The 18,035-nt window shown below is 47.7% G+C and overlaps 2 protein-coding genes across 2 annotated transcripts in view; both read right to left on the reverse strand.

Annotated features, from left to right (window-relative positions):
* Positions 1-1,502: 1,502 nt before the first annotated feature.
* b3galt8 (beta-1,3-galactosyltransferase 8) lies at positions 1,503-4,518 on the reverse strand. The gene has a single exon (XM_030371311.1). It carries the CDS (start codon positions 4,306-4,308, stop codon positions 3,325-3,327), a length of 984 nt encoding a protein of 327 aa, XP_030227171.1. The 5' UTR covers positions 4,309-4,518; the 3' UTR covers positions 1,503-3,324.
* A 746-nt stretch (positions 4,519-5,264) lies between these two features.
* Positions 5,265-18,035, reverse strand: part of LOC115554508 (tenascin-like) — a 50,798-nt gene continuing 38,027 nt past the window's right edge. Inside the window, 11 exon segments of the mRNA XM_030371282.1 lie at positions 5,265-7,099; positions 8,344-8,507; positions 8,964-9,125; positions 9,549-9,645; positions 10,353-10,504; positions 10,960-11,092; positions 11,733-11,863; positions 12,401-12,544; positions 13,100-13,219; positions 15,959-16,102; positions 17,008-17,130. Of these exon segments, the coding sequence (XP_030227142.1) occupies positions 6,989-7,099; positions 8,344-8,507; positions 8,964-9,125; positions 9,549-9,645; positions 10,353-10,504; positions 10,960-11,092; positions 11,733-11,863; positions 12,401-12,544; positions 13,100-13,219; positions 15,959-16,102; positions 17,008-17,130 (1,481 nt within the window). The 3' untranslated portion in view covers positions 5,265-6,988.

Here is an 18,035-nt window from a genome sequence, read left to right on the forward strand (position 1 = left end):
ACTTGCAACTGGTAACAAATAAAGGTGTAAATAATGCAAAATAAATAAATAACGCCCAATAGGCCACGCCCACTGTACGTTCGGACCCTGGGATCCAGGCGCCTCAACCGACGCCTAGGCCTACTGCACGTTCGGACCCTGGGATCTCAGCGCCTCAGCAGACGCCTACTGTACGTTCCGACCCTGGGATCTCAGCGCCTCAGCAGACGCCTACTGTACGTCCGGACCCTGGGATCTCAACTGCTGCCCACCGCGCGACGGACGGGAGAGAAAACAAGTGTTCGGTGAGATGCCTGGAGGCTGGTGGGTTGTCTCAGAAACCAGTGTTATTCAGCCCTCGTTGCAGATAGCACCCACTGCCTCACTATCTGCTGTCAGATGTCATCTGGTATAAAGAATCAGGCTCCAAGATGGAAATCTCCTGTTTTATGTGTTATTTCGCAACAATACAATTCCCCAATCGGCCCTGGTTTGAGGGGAAGGATCGTGCGGTTGGAGTACCGAGCGATAAACAGGATGGACTGGACTGTGTTGTGCGTGGTTTAGACAGGTCGTTACAAAGAGAACCAACGCACTCCCACTCAGGATGATGATGATGGGAGAAGAATGGGCAAGGCAGGTTTAGCACCCTTCAGACACGAAGGACAGGCACACTGCTTTGCATAGCGCTTTACATAATGTTGTAGGGCTTTAGAAGACACAGAAAAGACAATTATTGAAATTTAAAAGAAAGAAAAAACGTCAGGAATGACGATGGTGAGTTCCCAACATTGTTCCCATACATTGATTTGCTGTCTTCTTGGAGGAAAACCCAAAGGACTTGGTTACTTGCCCCTTGATTATGAAGGAACTTCTACCACAGTCAATGAAACGACATGCAGTCCTAAAACACCTTGTGTGTGAACGTGAAGTGTTAGTGTGAGGGGGAACAAAAGGCTGCTGGCTACGTGGTGACAGCTCTGTGGTGTTCATCAGGAGACCTGCAGAGGCAGGCTGGTCACATCTCCTTCCATCCTCATCCACACACTCAGGATCAACCACGCATTATTGACAGTCTCTCGGGTACTATCTGTAATTCATATTCAGCCTCGATGAATCTCATTCCACATTAAATGTTGTGCGATCAGGGCCGTAGCCAGGGTTTTTGTGGGACTGCGACTTCGGCTGCAGGGGTTCAGTTTTGTAGGGGGATCACAGAGTCACAAGTCTACAACTGAATTAAGCATTTACCCGTCTCGGAAAAGTTATCCACCGCTGATTTTGTTTGCAGTTGCGTTGACGTTCTCTCGCTGCAAAAATGACATAGTTCTGGACCTCGGTGACCTCATAGCTGGCTACGAACATGTGTGCATTAAATCTATGGACAATGGTGTCGATCCATGTTTATGACCGTCAGGGCCGGCCTAGTGGAACCTGCCTGTCACAGTGAAGCTGTCCACTCCCTGCTCAGACTTTGACGAGCACAGCCATCAGAACAGGGTTCGAAAGCACGAGACACCGCATTCATTTGACATTTAATTGAACAAAACGTGTGCAGACAAAAACTCACATGAACCACACGAGTGGCTGAGTGGCAGGTGAGGTCACCAAGGTGGGGACCTCTCCTTTTAAAGCTACCTGCCACCTGGCAAGCCCTTCAGTAGGGACTCCACTCCACCCACTCATTACACACAGCAATTAACTCATCATCCAATCAACTCAAACACAGAACAGGCTAGCTTGAACGAAATGGGAACACATCTCCCTGGGTGCACCTTTCCTTCCATGGTAGTCTTTAATGTGTGCACATAAACAAAAACACACATAACTTTCAACTATGATCAGAGGTCATACCAGTGAGCAAGTAGACGATTTATGTCTGAAAACTGTTTATAAAGCTTTATATTTGATCCACGTTAAGGCATCGCGATAGGCATTTTCCTCACAGTAAGCGATACAAATACTTTTGGATTGCTTCAAAAGTGCTGCACAACCTAGCTCCTAAAAGCAGCACAGCTGGGCAGAGTGCAGTGAGACAGGTTAAAGAGGTTCAGCTGGACAGAGTGCAGTGAGACAGGTCAAAGAGGTTCAGCTGGACAGAGTGCAGTGAGACAGGTTAAAGAGGTTCAGCTGAACAGATTGCAGTGAGACAGGTCAAAGAGGTTCAGCTGGACAGAGTGCAGTGAGACAGGTCAAAGAGGTTCAGCTGAACAGAGTGCAGTGAGACAGCAGGTTAAAGATGTTCAACTGGACACAGTGCAGTGAGACAGGTTAAAGAGGTTCAGCTGGACAGAGTGCAGTGAGACAGCAGGTTAAAGAGGTTCAGCTGAACAGAGTGCAGTGAGACAGCAGGTTAAAGAGGTTCAGCTGGACACAGTGCAGTGAGACAGGTTAAAGAGGTTCAGCTGGACACAGTGCAGTGAGACAGGTTAAAGGGGTTGAGCTTGACAGAGTGCATTGAGACAGGTTAAAGAGGTTCAGCTGGACAGAGTGCAGTGTGACAGCAGGTTTAAGAGGTTCAGCTGGACACAGTGCAGTGAGACAGGTTAAAGAGGTTCAGCTAGACAGAGTGCAGTGAGACAGGCCAAAGAGGTTCAGCTGGACACAGTTCAGAGAGACAGGTTAAAGAGGTTCAGCTGGACACAGTGCAGTGAGACAGCAGGTTAAAGAGGTTCAGCTGGACACAGTGCAGTGAGACAGCAGGTTAAAGAGGTTCAGCTGGACACAGTGCAGTGAGACAGGTTAAAGGGGTAGAGCTTGACCGAGTGCAGTGAGACAGGTTAAAGAGGTTCAGCTGGACAGAGTGCAGTGTGACAGCAGGTTAAAGAGGTTAGTACGGTTCTGTTCTTTGGTGCGTTTAGTGACATCTTAGGTAATACATCTCAACCAAGTCCATTAATTGAGGGACGTCCGAGGTAAGACATCTCAACGGAGTCCATTATTCTAGTGACGTCAGAGGTAATTCATCTCAGCGAAGTCCATTCATCGATCGCACAGTGCGGCCAAACGCTCTCTGTCTGCTCTCAGATCAGAGAGCGCCTTCTGGTGAGCGTTCTGTGTCACCACACGCGTATCAAACATTCTTATTTCGATCTCCAATTTTACCCTCAAAAACGTGAGACGCTTTAGAGAGAGTTTGGTATTGTTTATGAGAGCTTGTTGAATGAATGCCTTGAGTAAAAAGTTTTTGCGAGGCACGCAATAGGCCTGGGTATTTAGTGCATGTAGGCCTACAGTTCATAGAGTCAGACAGAAATACAGACAGATGATCGGAGAGATAGACAGACAGACGGACGGACAGACAGACAGACGGAGAGATAAACATTCAGACAGACGGAGAACTGGTCAGCAGGTGAGCCGGTTCACGGAGAAGTCCTCCCAGATGCTCAGAAGCTCCGCGGGTTTGAACCCGTTGACGATGACGCGCGCGGCGAACGCGCACCGGTCGTACGCCAGGTGTCTCACCTCGAACAAGTTCCTGAGCGCGAGGAAGCTCTGCGCGTACACGGGGCTGACCCCGGCCGCGCGCAGACACAGCCCCACGTACACATCCTCCAGCGGGACCATGGGGACGGACCGGGACGCGAGGGAGACCTTCCGGGCCACGTCGGTAGAGAACACGTACCCGGCCCCGGACACGTAGGGGGGGAAGTAGGAATCGGGGTACGCCTCCTCCGAGACGTACCACCTGCTCTTGGGGTCCCGGCGGGGCCTCCCGTCCCGGATGACCGAGCCGGTGATGAAGCCCTTCGTGGGGTACCCCCGCAGCACCTCCACCAGGAGGTACACGTTGACGAAGATATCCGCGTCCACCTTCATGGCGTGGGACGCGTTGGGGCAGAAGGTGGCCACCCAGTTCATGATCATCAGCGTCTTGATGGTCAGGTTCTGGTAGCTGTCCACGAAGTCCATCTGTATGATGTCGCCGTGGTCCCCGCTCTCCGCCACCAGTGCGCCCTGGACGCCCGGTTCCGAAGAGACACCCACGTAGAAGACGGTCAGCAGCAGGGGGTCCCGAGCCGAGCCCTCCTGCTGCTTCGCGCCCCAAGTCCTCCTCACGACGTCCCTGGACGTCCGGTCTCCCGGGGCAACAGGAACCAGGGCCAGCAACAGGGGGCGCTGGTCTCTGCAGAGGTCAGGCTGGTTGAGCACATAGCTGTAAGTGGACGGGGAGAGGAGCCGGGACGTCCCGGTAGGGAGAGGACTCTGCCGCCGCGGTTCGTCGAGCGTGAGGGCGGCGAACCCACTCAGCAGGAGCTGGACCAGAAGGAAAAGCGCCGTGGAGGCGGTGAGGAACTTCACCAGGCGCCACCGGAAACTTACCGTCATTTCCAAAGTGAGATCGCCGCAGTTCCGCCAACGCTTTCAGATCTGAACGACGATGCGACAGGGTGATATCATTACCGCGGTGGTTGGCAAGGCAGCAGACACGCTGGAGCTGCTCTGCTCAACCTCCTGTAGCCCAGCGCAAGTCCACTGGCAACGCCCAGCCCACGGAAAACCAGGAAGCCATGCACGGTGCCCTTTTTTGGACTTCGATCGCGGAATGATGGGTGTTGTGTGTGTCTGATTGTGGGTTGAGTTTCACCCCATGCTGTGCTCTCAACCTGGCCACCGAGGAGAGATGTTTGATCTGAATGTGTTCAACCTGGATGAGTAAAGGTTAAATTAGTGAAATCAAATAAAATGCAATCGGGAATCGAACACCTAAACACAGTCTTTAATATATAAAATGATGTTGTGGTGGGACTGAACAAAACCATTAACTCTAACCAGTGCGCCACCTATGTAACAATCGTTTCTCCAACAGGTTTTTACTTGGATTTAACGATCTGAATCATGCATGAGATGCTTCGCCATCCAAAAATAACTTCTTGTCCGGGAAAGGTCGGGAGAGTCAAGTAGCGTCCAGTAAAAGGGTCGGCGGCCTACTCACTGCTGCCTCCCTCTGGTAACACTGCTTACTGCAGTCCTGGTCCCCCAGCTTCTCCGCACCATAGAGAGCTGTTCATACACACCGCATGTTTCAGCATGTGGTGTATTATTATTATTATTGTACGTGACTTTAATCTCGATAGGCCTATAGCCCCCTCAGGAAAAACTCATTGAAATGTATTTGTTTGACCTCTTCGACCCAGGAGCTCATCAGATGTATTGCTATGGTCCAATAATACCATAGGGCTACCAACTGGTAATGCTTTCAATCTAAACATGACAACAAAAACAAGATCTTTCTTTGGAAGGTAATTGTTGTATTAAATAGTAACTGAATGAATGGATGCATATTGATTTTAAACAAACTTTGTTTTATTGTAATACGTTTTACACAGAAACACCTGTAGTTCACCCAGTTATAAACATATGACAGAATCTGAAAACAAGAGCCTAGAGAGACGTAATTTACACAGGTATCTGGTGGGGGGGGGGGGGGGGGGGTTTGGGTTAGTTTCCCAGTGAGGGAGGGGAGGGAGGAGGGGGGTTTTAGTTTGGTTCTGCCCAAAAGATAATTATTTTTATATTACGATATCGACACTTTAAAGTCAACTGGAATGGGCCGTGCTCACGCTACAACGTCCGTGTTATGAGAATCCACATCTTTCACACTTTGACAACACAAAACATTCTCTTGATCGACAATGAAGTACGGTATTCACATTTTGAAAAAAACAACAACAAAAAAACAATAATTATAATAATAAAAATAACAATAATAATAATAACAATGATCGATCTCCATCTCATCACACGCTGAATAACAGGTCCTGCCTCAGATTCATGGAGAAACCCTAACCAAGGAAAACAGAATATTCTCCTCTCTCCGTCTCTCTCTCTCTCCGCGTTCGTACGCTCCCAAGACCCATGATGCAAGAGCTGAAAAGTGGCCTGTGTGTATGTGCGTGCACGCGTGTGTGTGTGTGTGTGTGTTTAGGGGGCGGGGCGGGGGTTTACACAACCAATAGCAACACTCCATCCATGTGCACAAGCCATGCGGAGGGGCGGACATTTTTAATCGTATTTGAATCCAAACCATCACAGCTGAACTGGGCCGGGAGGGGGGGCTGGTGAGGAGAGGGTGGGTGAGGCAGTGGGGGGGGGGGGGGGGGCAGTTATTCGCACAGAGACAAACAAGCAGCGATGGAGTGTGACGAGGCGGGGGGGACGGGGGGTCTCTCCGCAGCGGACGTAACTCTTCTGAGAGTCACAATAATCAGTGCTTTCTTAATCTAACGTTGGGGGTTGAGATGAACAAAACTTGTACAGTTGGTGAAGAGTTTCTTTATTAGCCGAACGGTTCAGTCCCTCGGACGCAGGGCCGGGACACACGGAGACACACTGCCGGCGGACGTCCCGGGGGTCGGGAGGGGCGAGGGGTGAGGGGGAGGAAGGGGTTCTCTGACGTGAGACGGGCCACCGGTCTCGTCTCGTTGTGCTTTAGACTCCGAGGGGAAGAGCGGGAGCGCGGTGCGAGGGGGGGGGCTCGCTCTCTTTGGTGTGTGAACACAAGGTTGTGCGGGCTTCGGTTCTTAAGTCCGTGCTTTTTTTTCGTTCCTTCGGAATCTCCTCGTCGAATTTGGCGTCGGTGACATTTCCACCGACGCCGTTATAGAAAATAAAATAATAAAACCCCCGCGAGAGAGGGTGTTTCATCTCAGAGAATTAGAGTGTTGGATGGAGGCGGAGCGCGTCCAGGTGCGTCCAGCTGGGCTGAGGTGGAGCTCGCCCAGGTGTGTCCAGGCGGCCAGAGGTGGAGCTCGCCCAGGTGTGTTTCCAGGTGTGTCTAGCTGGGCTGAGGTGGAGCCTGTCCAGGTGTGTTTCCAGGTGTGTCCAGGCGGGCTGAGGTGGAGCCTGTCCAGGTGTGTCCAGGTGGCAGTGGCTTTGGTGGCTGCAGGTGGGTGTGTGAGGTTTACTTGGGGGGGCTGGAGACGGGGTGGGGTGAGGGGTGAGTCCAGAGGGGAGTGTGTGATGGAGGGGTGGGGGGATGGGGAGGTGGCGAGGGGGGTGGAGGCGTCTACGATCGTTTTCTCCGCCCCTCCAGATTCCGGAAGTTGGCCGGTCGGATCTTCATCTCGGCGAACTCGATGGAATGCTCGTGGCCCTTCCAGTGGAACCAGTTGACGCCCTGGGGAGAGGAACGGGTCAGACCAGTCGGATCAGAACACACACACTCCTCTGATGCTCCATTACTGCCCTGGGCGCCTCCATACACTGACAGAGGGTAACAGTGAACACCGAAGACACAAAGACACGCACAACGGAGGAGCACAATGACAATCTGTCTCTCTGTCTGTGTCTCTGTCTGTCTGTCTGTCTGTGTCTCTGTCTGTCTGTCTCTCTCTCTCTCTCTCTGTCTGTCTGTCTGTCTGTCTGTCTGTCTGTCTGTCTCTCTGTCTGTCTGTCTGTCTGTCTCTCTGTCCGTCTCTCTCTCTGTCTGTCTGTCTGTCTGTCTGTCTGTCTGTCTGTCTGTCTGTCTGTGTCTCTGTCTGTCTGTCTGTCTGTCTGTCTGTCTGTCTGTCTGTCTCTCTGTCTGTCTCTCTCTCTCTGTCTGTCTGTCTGTCTGTCTGTCTGTCTGTCTGTCTGTCTGTCTGTCTGTGTCTCTGTCTGTCTGTCTGTCTGTCTGTCTGTCTGTCTCTCTCTCTCTGTCTGTCTGTCTGTCTGTCTGTCTGTCTCTCTCTCTGTCTGTCTGTCTGTCTGTCTGTCTGTCTGTCTCTCTCTCTGTCTGTCTCTCTGTCTGTCTCTCTGTCTGTCTGTCTGTCTGTCTGTCTGTCTGTCTGTCTGTCTGTCTGTCTGTCTCTCTCTCTGTCTGTCTGTCTGTCTGTCTGTCTGTCTGTCTGTCTGTCTGTCTGTCTGTCTGTCTGTCTGTCTCTCTCTCTCTGTCTGTCTGTCTGTCTCTCTCTCTGTCTGTCTCTCTGTCTGTCTGTCTGTCTGTCTGTCTGTCTGTCTGTCTGTCTGTCTGTCTGTCTGTCTGTCTGTCTGTCTGTCTCTCTGTCTGTCTCTCTGTCTCTTGATTCTATACTGCAGCTCTTAAAGCAGTTATTTTTGGAATTTGAATGCACTCAGATGATTCCGGCACTTGGTTTTGTTTCCTCATCTCACTGACTGGATGCACTAACTGTAAGTCGCGTTATATTTTCTCTATAGAACTCTATAGAGCATACAGAAGGTGTGTTCAATCTGTAGAACACCTGTGTTCTACAGATTGAGAGTTCTCCAGAGTTTCACTCACACGTAGCTGTGGCATTTCTATCAAATTACACTCAAATTAAAGCTATGAACTACATTTTCAAGACAGCGATTTAGCGGTCGACTCTGTGTAGGAGGGGAGGGGGGGGGGGGGCGGGTAACCTCTGAGGGGGCGTGGCCTACCTTGCTGTGGCTGTTGTCGCCATAGCGACCCATGAGGTTGACCCGGTGGCAGTTCTTGTACCAGAAGGCCCCCTTGTAGGACAGCGCACAGTTGGTGACGGCGATGTCGTTGTCGTTGTCGTACGTGGAGAACGGACGGCCGTGGTGGTAGATCATGGAGTCACCTGGGGACAGGAAGTGGAACAGGGTGGACAGGAAGAGGAGGGAGGGGGATAAAGAGTCATTACAGAGACACAGAACAGTTTATGATTCATTTTAATGATTCTGAACACATTTTTTATTTCAATTTCTCTTTTGTTTTATTTTTCTCAATTTTAATTTTGTATTTTTTTTTTTTTATAATTCCGGGATGAAATGGCCAGGACACGGCTGGTACATAATATATAATAATACAGCAAATGTCATAAATATTTGGCCTGTTAATCCCTTTGAGACTGTAATGGTGATTAATAATAAAATTGAATTGAATTGAATGATCTATAATAATCTTTTTCATACTTTATTTTTAAATCTGAAGGAAATTGAGGTCTCTGCATGTAACCCATCGCTAGCAGTGCCCGGGTCCAGGGCCCCGGCAGGAGCCCCAACCCGACCCGGACCTGTGGCAGCAGGAGACCCACCTGCGGTGCCGCTGTAGCCGCCCACGTGGACCTTGTAGCGCGTCCTGGGCTCCGACACGGAGAACTTGTCATACTGGGCGTACACCGACTCTCCCTTGTCCCGCAGGTCCACGCGCAGCTCGTACTGCCCCCCTGCTGTGATCTTGTGGAGGTTGGAGAGACCTGGGGGGAGAGAGGGGAGAGGGGGGGGGGGGGGGAGTGTGTTACTAGAGCCACACAGGTTCGATTCCCACCCAGTCCAGAGCTGCATGTCTTCTCAGACCCACTCTCCAGTCTCTTCTCACTTTGCCTGACCTTAAAGTCTTCTAGAAGCAATCCGATTATATTTAACAACATAGAAGGACATAGAATATTCCTCCTTAAAGGTAGATACGACTCAGGAACAGGAATTAGTTCAGTTAATTCCTTCATCACTTACGAATCCATGAAAAGATAAGTAATGAACATGATCTGGGTTGATTTATAACATAACGGTAATGGCAAACAGGATAACGATAGTGTTGTTAATAATGGTGTAGTAACACCATTAAGTGCAGTTTAACTATCTGTGTTTAATTCATATATGTCAGCGTGTGAGGGACCCACCAAGCCAGAACTCATCGTTCATGTCTCCGAACCCAGCCGTGTAGTTCTTCCAGTTCCTGAAGAACTCCAGTTTGCCACTCTGGCGTCGGATGAAAACCTGGGGACGGACAGACAGACGGCAGGACGGTTATAATCCCTCCAGATTATATAGACTTTCATTTACGTAAAGCTGGGAGGAACCACAGCAGAAGGAAGGAGATCTCCGGCGGATGACCCAAGGATGAACCCAACGGGTTCAGAAGTTCACCCTGGTAGATCAGGACATCCAGGGTTAGGGATATACCGGATTTCAAAGTGAAGTGTCATAAATATTTGGCCTGTTAAGCCCTTTGAGACAGTCATGGTGATTAAGGGCAATACAAATAAAATTGAATTGAATTGAATTGAATATAAAGGAATATAAAGGAATATACCAGAAAATACAGAATATACCAGAAAATATCGGAATATACAGGAATATACCGGAATATAAAGGAATATACTGGAAGATATTGAATATAGCGTCTATCTGGAGCTGCACGGCGAGACAATTCCTTTCATAAGAACTCATTGTCCTCCCTGCGACTTCATTCTGATGAACACTGAACTCGTTCTGTGTTCCTCCTCAAGGTTTCCCCTCTCGGTCCTCCAGAGGGATTAGGGAGGACTCTCCCCATCACACGTTGCCGTGTGAATCTCTACAGCCGGCAGATGGCTGGCTGTAGAGATTTAAAGATGCGTCAAAAACAAAAGAGGCTACTACTAAGCCCTGAGTGTGAAGTGTGTGTGTCTGTCGAGCCTAGGAGGCAGAGCGGAGGGACTCACGATCCAGCCGCCCCCGTCCGTGGTCATGTCGCAGTACACCTGGATGGGCTGGCTCTGGTCCCCCAGCAGGTAGAGGGTGTACAGGCCCGACGTCGTGTCCCCGTTCAGCAGGGCCTGGGAGCAGTCCTTAGGGTGGGCGTAGAGCACGCCCGCTGGGGACACACACACAGGGACACACGGTTAGACACACACACACACACACACACACACACACACACAGGGAGACACGGTTAGACACACACACACACACACACACACACACACACACACACACACACACACACACACACACACAGGGAGACACGGTTAGACTCAAACACACACACACACACACACACACACACACACACACACACACACACACACACACACACAGGTAGACACACACAGGTAGACACACACACACACACACAGGGAGACACAGTTTGACACGCACGCACGCACGCACGCACGCACGCACGCACGCATGCACACACACAGGTAGACACACACACAGACACACACGCACTCATACTAGTTAACTTTCTATAATATAAAGTATACATTCTTCCTATCTCTTGTATCATTACAGTAAGCGTGATGTCTCATGAGTATCCTGTCTACTGACTGGTGGTGAAGAGGGTGGAGACGATGCTGCTCCTCTTGGGCCCTGCGATGGCCTGCAGCCTGACGGAGTACTCTGTGGAGGCGCTGAGCGCCGTCATGCTGTAGGAGGTGGCGGTGGGGCTCAGGACCACCTCCTGCAGGGGGCGACAAACACCGTTACAACACCTCCCGGCCTAGACAGACCATAATAAGCTCTACAGGCCGGTCCTGACCATCATCAGGGAGCATGACACAGCCTCATTGCCTGGAATATACATGCATTTGTTTCATTTATGTTTTTTTAAATAATACTTAAGAAATGGTGATAAAACCTCTCCCACGTTGACAGACTCCTCCCACTCTAACAGACTCCTCCCTCCCACCCATACAAACCCCTACCACCAGTCCAGGCTCCACCCACCCACACAGACTCACCCCAATCTAACAGACTCCTCCCCTTACTATAACAGACTCCTCCCAATCAAAAAGGCTCCTCCACTTACTATAACAGACTCCTCCCAATCAATAAGGCTCCTCCCCTTACTATCACAGACTCCTCCCAATCAAAAAGGCTCCTCCCTATTCTATAACAGACTCCTCCCCATGCTATAACAGACTCCTCCCACTCGAAAATAACTCTGACTATAAACTCCTCCTAATCGAACAGAACCCTCCCCTTATTTTAACAGGCTCCTCCCCCTAAAAAGGGTCCCTCCAACTCAAACGGACTCGCTCCCCCTCAGAAGACTCCTCTCCCTCCCACCCCAGGCCCCTCCCACCCCAGGCTCCACCCACCCGGACGGTGCCGTCGGTGGACTGGAAGCTGAGGATGTATCCGGTGATGTCAGCACGGGGGGGTGTCCAGGTGAGCTGGGCGCTGTCCGTCAGGACGTTGGTGGCCGTCAGGTCCGTGGGCGTGTCCACGTCTAGGAGCACAGGGAGAGACATCAGTGTGTAGAAACACACACACCCAGTGGACCCCCACCCCCAGGGAGCAGCTCACCCACGGGGGACGGGGGCAGGTCACAGGGGGCAGGTCACAGGGGCAGGTCACAGGGGGCAGGTCACAGGGCTTCTTGTCATTTTATTGAATATTATAGATGTCAAATGTTTATGTCATCTTCCATTAAAAAACCTCTAGGCCACAGTAATAGTGCCGCTATATGATCATATTACGATGTAAGTTTGGGGCAGCAGTGGCTGAGGAGGTAGGCCGGGTTGAGTTGTAACTGGCAGGTTGCTGGTTCGATCCCCGGCTCCTCCTAGCTGGGTGTCGAGGTGTCCCTGAGCAAGACACCTCACCCTGACTGCTCCTGAGTGTCGCCTTGCACGGTAGACACAGTCTTGTGTGTGTGAATGTGTGTGTGAATGTGTGTGTGAATGTGAGTGTGAATGGGTGAACGTGAGGCCAGAGTGTGCAGCAGCGCTCTGGGCGGCCACGGGTGCGTGCGCGGGGGTCCTACCGGTGGTGAAGTCTGTGGAGGTGGCAGCACTCTTGGCCGATTCCCTCATGGCGTACACCTTCACCGTGTAGTGGGTGGCCGGCACCAGCGAGTTCATCTCAAACTCCACGATGTTGCCGGACACGCGCTCCATCACCGACGCCGCTGTGGCAAAACAAACGCACCCTCTCTGTCAGCATGTCTCTGCACAGCAGGAAGCTCTTGGTTTGGACGGGGGGCGGCCGCGCCATAACTCAACACAGGGATCAACGCACTTTTGTTTTAGCTGGACTATTTTATCATACTTAACTACGGTTAGTTAGGGTTAGGTAAACTAACTAATTGTAGGCTAGTAACTATAGCTGCTATGGTTATTATTGTAGTATAGTTATGGATAAAGATAGATAATTGCTTATAAGTACCCGTGCGGTTTTGCTTTAATGCCTTATTATTATGCAGGATGCATAAATATAAATACATACTTTACAATACACAAAAACATGGCAATACACACATATCTAAATACAGAAATACTTCATAACAACATAACATCATGTTGCTGCCATCTTGGACCATGTCACAACACTCAAACAAAAACACAAATACATATATATATATTTATATATATTGTATACATATATGTATCACGGCTCCACCGCCACTGTTGTAGACGTCTGCCAGCAGGGCCAGCTCCCAGAAGGCAGTGCGGCGGCGACCTACCGGTGTCAGCGCTGTAGGTGATGATGTAGCCGTCCACCGTAGCGATGGCGGGCTGCCACAGCAGCAGAGCTCCGGTGTCGGAGATGTTGACCGCAGTCAGACCTCGCGGCTTGTCGAGAGCTACACACACACACACACACACACACACACACACACACACACACACACACACACACACACACACACACACACACACATGAGATGAGTTTCACTGGGTTTCTTTGGTGGATGTGGCTTCTACCTGATAGTTGATATCCTAAAAAGGGCAACATTACATTGCCCTAATCCTGGCACTTGGAACAGAATAGCAGTGTGTGTGTGTGTGTGTGTGTGTGTGTGTGTGTGTGTGTGTGTGTGTGTGTGTGTGTGTGTGTGTGTGTGTGTGTGTGTGTGTGTGTGTGTGTGTGTATGTGTGTGTGTGTGTGTGTGTGTGCGCGTGTGCGTGTGTGTGTGTGTAATAAGAGATTGAGTGTCCTCATATCTAATGTATCTGTGAGTAATCCATATGTATAATGTGAATATAGTAGATAATATATCATGTGAGTACATAGTAAATTCATAATTATGGGTGTCCATATGAATATAGTATATAATATATTATGTTAGAACATTCTATATAATGTATAGAATGTATCTGTGAGTATATACATATCCTAACCCTCCATATATATTAGGGCTGTCAGTTAAACACGTTATTAACGGCGTTAACGCAAACCAATTTTAACGCCGTAAAAAAATTTATCGCGCGATTAACGCAATTTATTATTTAATTATTTTTATTTTTTGGCTCAAAACAAAGAAGCAGTAGCCTGACTGCTATGTTCAAGGCAGTATGTTTGTATGTTCATCGTTTAATTGCACTATAGGCTTTTTTTTTGTACCGTCCTGTTTTGATCAGTATATGCCAATGTTGTTATCAATAAAAAAACATTTGCACAAGGCAAGCCGATGCACTTCTCCATGTTGATAAGAGCATTAAAATGAGAACAATTAATGGGACAAAGAAATCAAGGGATATTTAGCATAGAAAAAAGATTTGCAATTAATTGCGATTAATCGTGAGTTAACAATGGCATTAATGCGATTAATCGTGATTAAATATTTTAATCGCTTGACAGCACTAATATATATATCCATATCTATATCTTTATATATATCCATCTATAGCTATATCTATATATATATATATATATATATATAATATATATAGCAGATCAAATTGACGATGACGACCTTTTTGACAGTGTCGTACATTATATGCCCAAGCGAATATGTTGGCAAGAAAATTTCATATGTGCTCTGATCATTTAAGAATGTGTCTCTTCAGAGCATATTGCACTCCCCTGTATACTGCCCCCTTATGGGGTAAATTATTATTTTTTTTTTTTAAGAGTATACACAGACTACAGGTTGCTTACAATGATTGTTTTAGAATCTTACTTAAAAAACCAAGGTGGAGCAGTGCAAGTGAGCTATTTGTGAATGCAGGAGTTAACACCATACAAGCTTTATTGAGGAACCTCATGTACAGATTTATCGGTCGCTTGAATGACTCAAAAAATTAAATTATAATGCTGCTGTCGAACCCAAGTTATAGCGCATTACGCTACCAGTCATACCTTTGGAGACATTTGTATAAGTGCCTTTTATAAGTGGTCGGAATGTTTTTATTCTTATTTATGTGTGTGTTGTCTATTTTTTTGTGGATTGTATGTCTTTTAAATGGACCTTGAGTCTAATAACAAAAGTTGAAGATAATGATGATGAATATATGCATTGTAATGTATAGAACGTATCTGTGGGTGTATATATATATAATGTATATAATGTATAGAACGTATCTGTGGGTGTATATATATATAATGTATATAATGTATATAACGTAGCTGTGGGTGTATATATATATAATGTATATAATGTATATAACGTAGCTGTGGGTGTATATATATGTAATGTATATAACGTATCTGTGGGTGTACATATATGTAATGTATATAATGTATATAACGTATCTGTGGGTGTATATAATGTATATAACGTATCTGTGGGTGTATATATATGTAATGTATATAATGTATATAACGTATCTGTGGGTGTATATAATGTATGTAACGTATCTGTGGGTGTATATATATGTAATGTATATAATGTATATAACGTATCTGTGGGTGTATATATATGTAATGTATATAATGTATATAACGTATCTGTGGGTGTATATAATGTATATAACGTATCTGTGGGTGTATATATATGTAATGTATATAATGTATATAACGTATCTGTGGGTGTATATAATGTATGTAACGTATCTGTGGGTGTATATATATGTAATGTATATAATGTATATAACGTATCTGTGGGTGTATATATATGTAATGTATATAATGTATATACAGTAAGGTATATAACGTATCTGTGGGTGTATATATATGTAATGTATATAATGTATATAACGTATCTGTGGGTGTATATATATGTAATGTATATAATGTACAGTAAGGTATATAACGTATCTGTGGGTGTATATATATGTAATGTATATAATGTATATAACGTAGCTGTGGGTGTATATAATGTATATAACGTATCTGTGGGTGTATATATATGTAATGTATATAACGTATCTGTGGTTGTATATAATGTATATATAACGTATCTGTGGGTGTATATAATGTATATAACGTAGCTGTGGGTGTATATATATGTAATGTATATAATGTATATAACGTATCTGTGGGTGTATATATGTAATGTATATAATGTATATACAGTAAGGTATATAACGTATCTGTGGGTGTATATAATGTATATAATGTAAGTCATGTATGTATGTATGCCTATGTGTGAGCAGCGTACCGGTGGTGACGGTGTCCGAGCCGGGCTCGCTCTCCCTGGAGGCCTTGGAGGCGATGACGGCCACGTGGTACATGACCCCTGGGGTGAGGTTGGACAGCACCGTGGACGACTCCCCTCCGTCCACCGTCACGCTCCGGGGACTCCCTGGGGGGGGGGCACAGTCAACACCTCCTGCTGTGAGCATTAACTACTACACACCGTAGACAGCGATGGGAAGTCAGGCTTTACGAGGCCTATGTACTGCTTCAAGACTGTTTTCATATACTTTTTACTACTTTACTTAATAATAGTTGTTAATTGCTATGTTATTATTATTATATTCCATGTCAGTGCATTGCGAGTGTCTAGTCAACATGGGCAAAGCATTCTGGTCCAGTAAGCTGACCCTGATTCTTCATGCTGGGATTTCATGATTTCATGATTTTTTCAATGTTTGGGGTCTATATATGAACATGTCAGATCCAATTAGGTTATTTGAACACTTATTTAACCAAACAAGTGGTAAGCTTTTCAGAGATGGTGATACCGGAAAACGAAATCGTACCAACTGTGGTACCCACGGTCATTACGAGGACCGGCCACTAGGTGGCAGTAGCAGACCGGTGGAAATAGTCAACGGAGTCAACGGTGAAGGCAGTGAACAAGCGGCCAGTATGCTGAACTCAACCAACTTTGCCTTTTCCAGTAATGTAATAGGAGAACATTTGGTAAGATAGAAGTTACTGAGTTCAACATCGATTATTTGAGTTCAACATGTGGTTATTAATACATTATTTGAAAGTGTGTTCTTCGTGATGTAACTGTATATGCCATATTTCATCAAGTAGTTGATACATATCCAGCATCTCTCGAATGAACTTTTTCTCATTTATTATTTGACTGTTTAATGAATAATGAATGACGTGAGTGTTTGCGTGTGTGTGTGTGTGTGTGTTTAAGTTTGAGATTCTCAATCTAAACACAGATGATGTAATGCCACGTTTCCCAGGCTATTCCCTTGACCTCCCTCCCCCCCGTCCCACACCCAGCCGTCCGTCCCCAGCGCTCACCTCCGTGGGCGGGCACATAGGTGACGCGGTAGCTGTCCACGCGCGCCCGCGGGACCATCCAGTGCACCATGGCCGACGTGTCGGTGACGTCCGAGAAGCGGATCCCCGTGGGTGTGCCCAGCTCTGCAAGGCCAACCATAGAAGAAGAAGAAGGAGAAGAGAGAGGGGGAGAGGGTGGTTAGCGTTAGCTTAGAGTAGCATCGGAGCACGACGTGTGGCGTGTTGTCGTCCGTCGGCACACGTCGTGTCGTTTGAACTGTGTTTGAGGTGAGTCGTGTTTCCCGCTGTGGACGACAGCTTGAGGATTGTTAGTTGACAGAGAGGAGGTGTGTGTCTTTGTGTGTGTGTGACATACTTCTTAAATTTTTAACTGGTTTGGCGATGTTAAAGAGTGTTGTTAAAGAGAGTGAGCGGTAGACAGACAGACAGACAGACAGACAGACAGACAGACAGACAGACAGACAGACAGACAGACAGACAGACAAAGAGAGAAGTAGACATAGGCCGATATACAGACAGACAGACAGAATGAGAAATAAAGAGGCAGACAGACACAGACAGAGAGAGGTAGATAGAGACAGACAGACAGACAGAGAGAGAGGCAGAAAGAGAAAGACAGACAGACACAGAGAGAGAGAGAGTGTCGGGGACAAAGGAGGTCTGCGAGGGCCAGTGCTCCAGGGGCCCCACCCATGGCACCAGGGGCCAGCCGCCAGCGGCCCTCAGCCAGGGTATCTTGCGTGACAGACCCGGGGAGATTAGCTTGCCCCCGTTTTCCACCACACACAAAAGTGAAACATGTGCCACGCAGCCCGAGAGTAAAGCTTTACCCCCAGGGGTGAGGTAGGGGAGGGGAGGGGGGGACACACAAAGACACAGACGCCCTTTCTGTTTGACACAGACAACCCACCCCTCCCCCCACCTCCACCACCATCTAACACCACCACCACCACCACCACCACCACCTCTTTTTAAGGGAGAAGGGCATGAGACACACATTCAGAAAGGGAGAGAGACCAACAGGTCTT

This window comes from Gadus morhua, chromosome 11, assembly GCF_902167405.1.
Source record: "Gadus morhua chromosome 11, gadMor3.0, whole genome shotgun sequence".
Taxonomy (NCBI): domain Eukaryota; kingdom Metazoa; phylum Chordata; class Actinopteri; order Gadiformes; family Gadidae; genus Gadus; species Gadus morhua.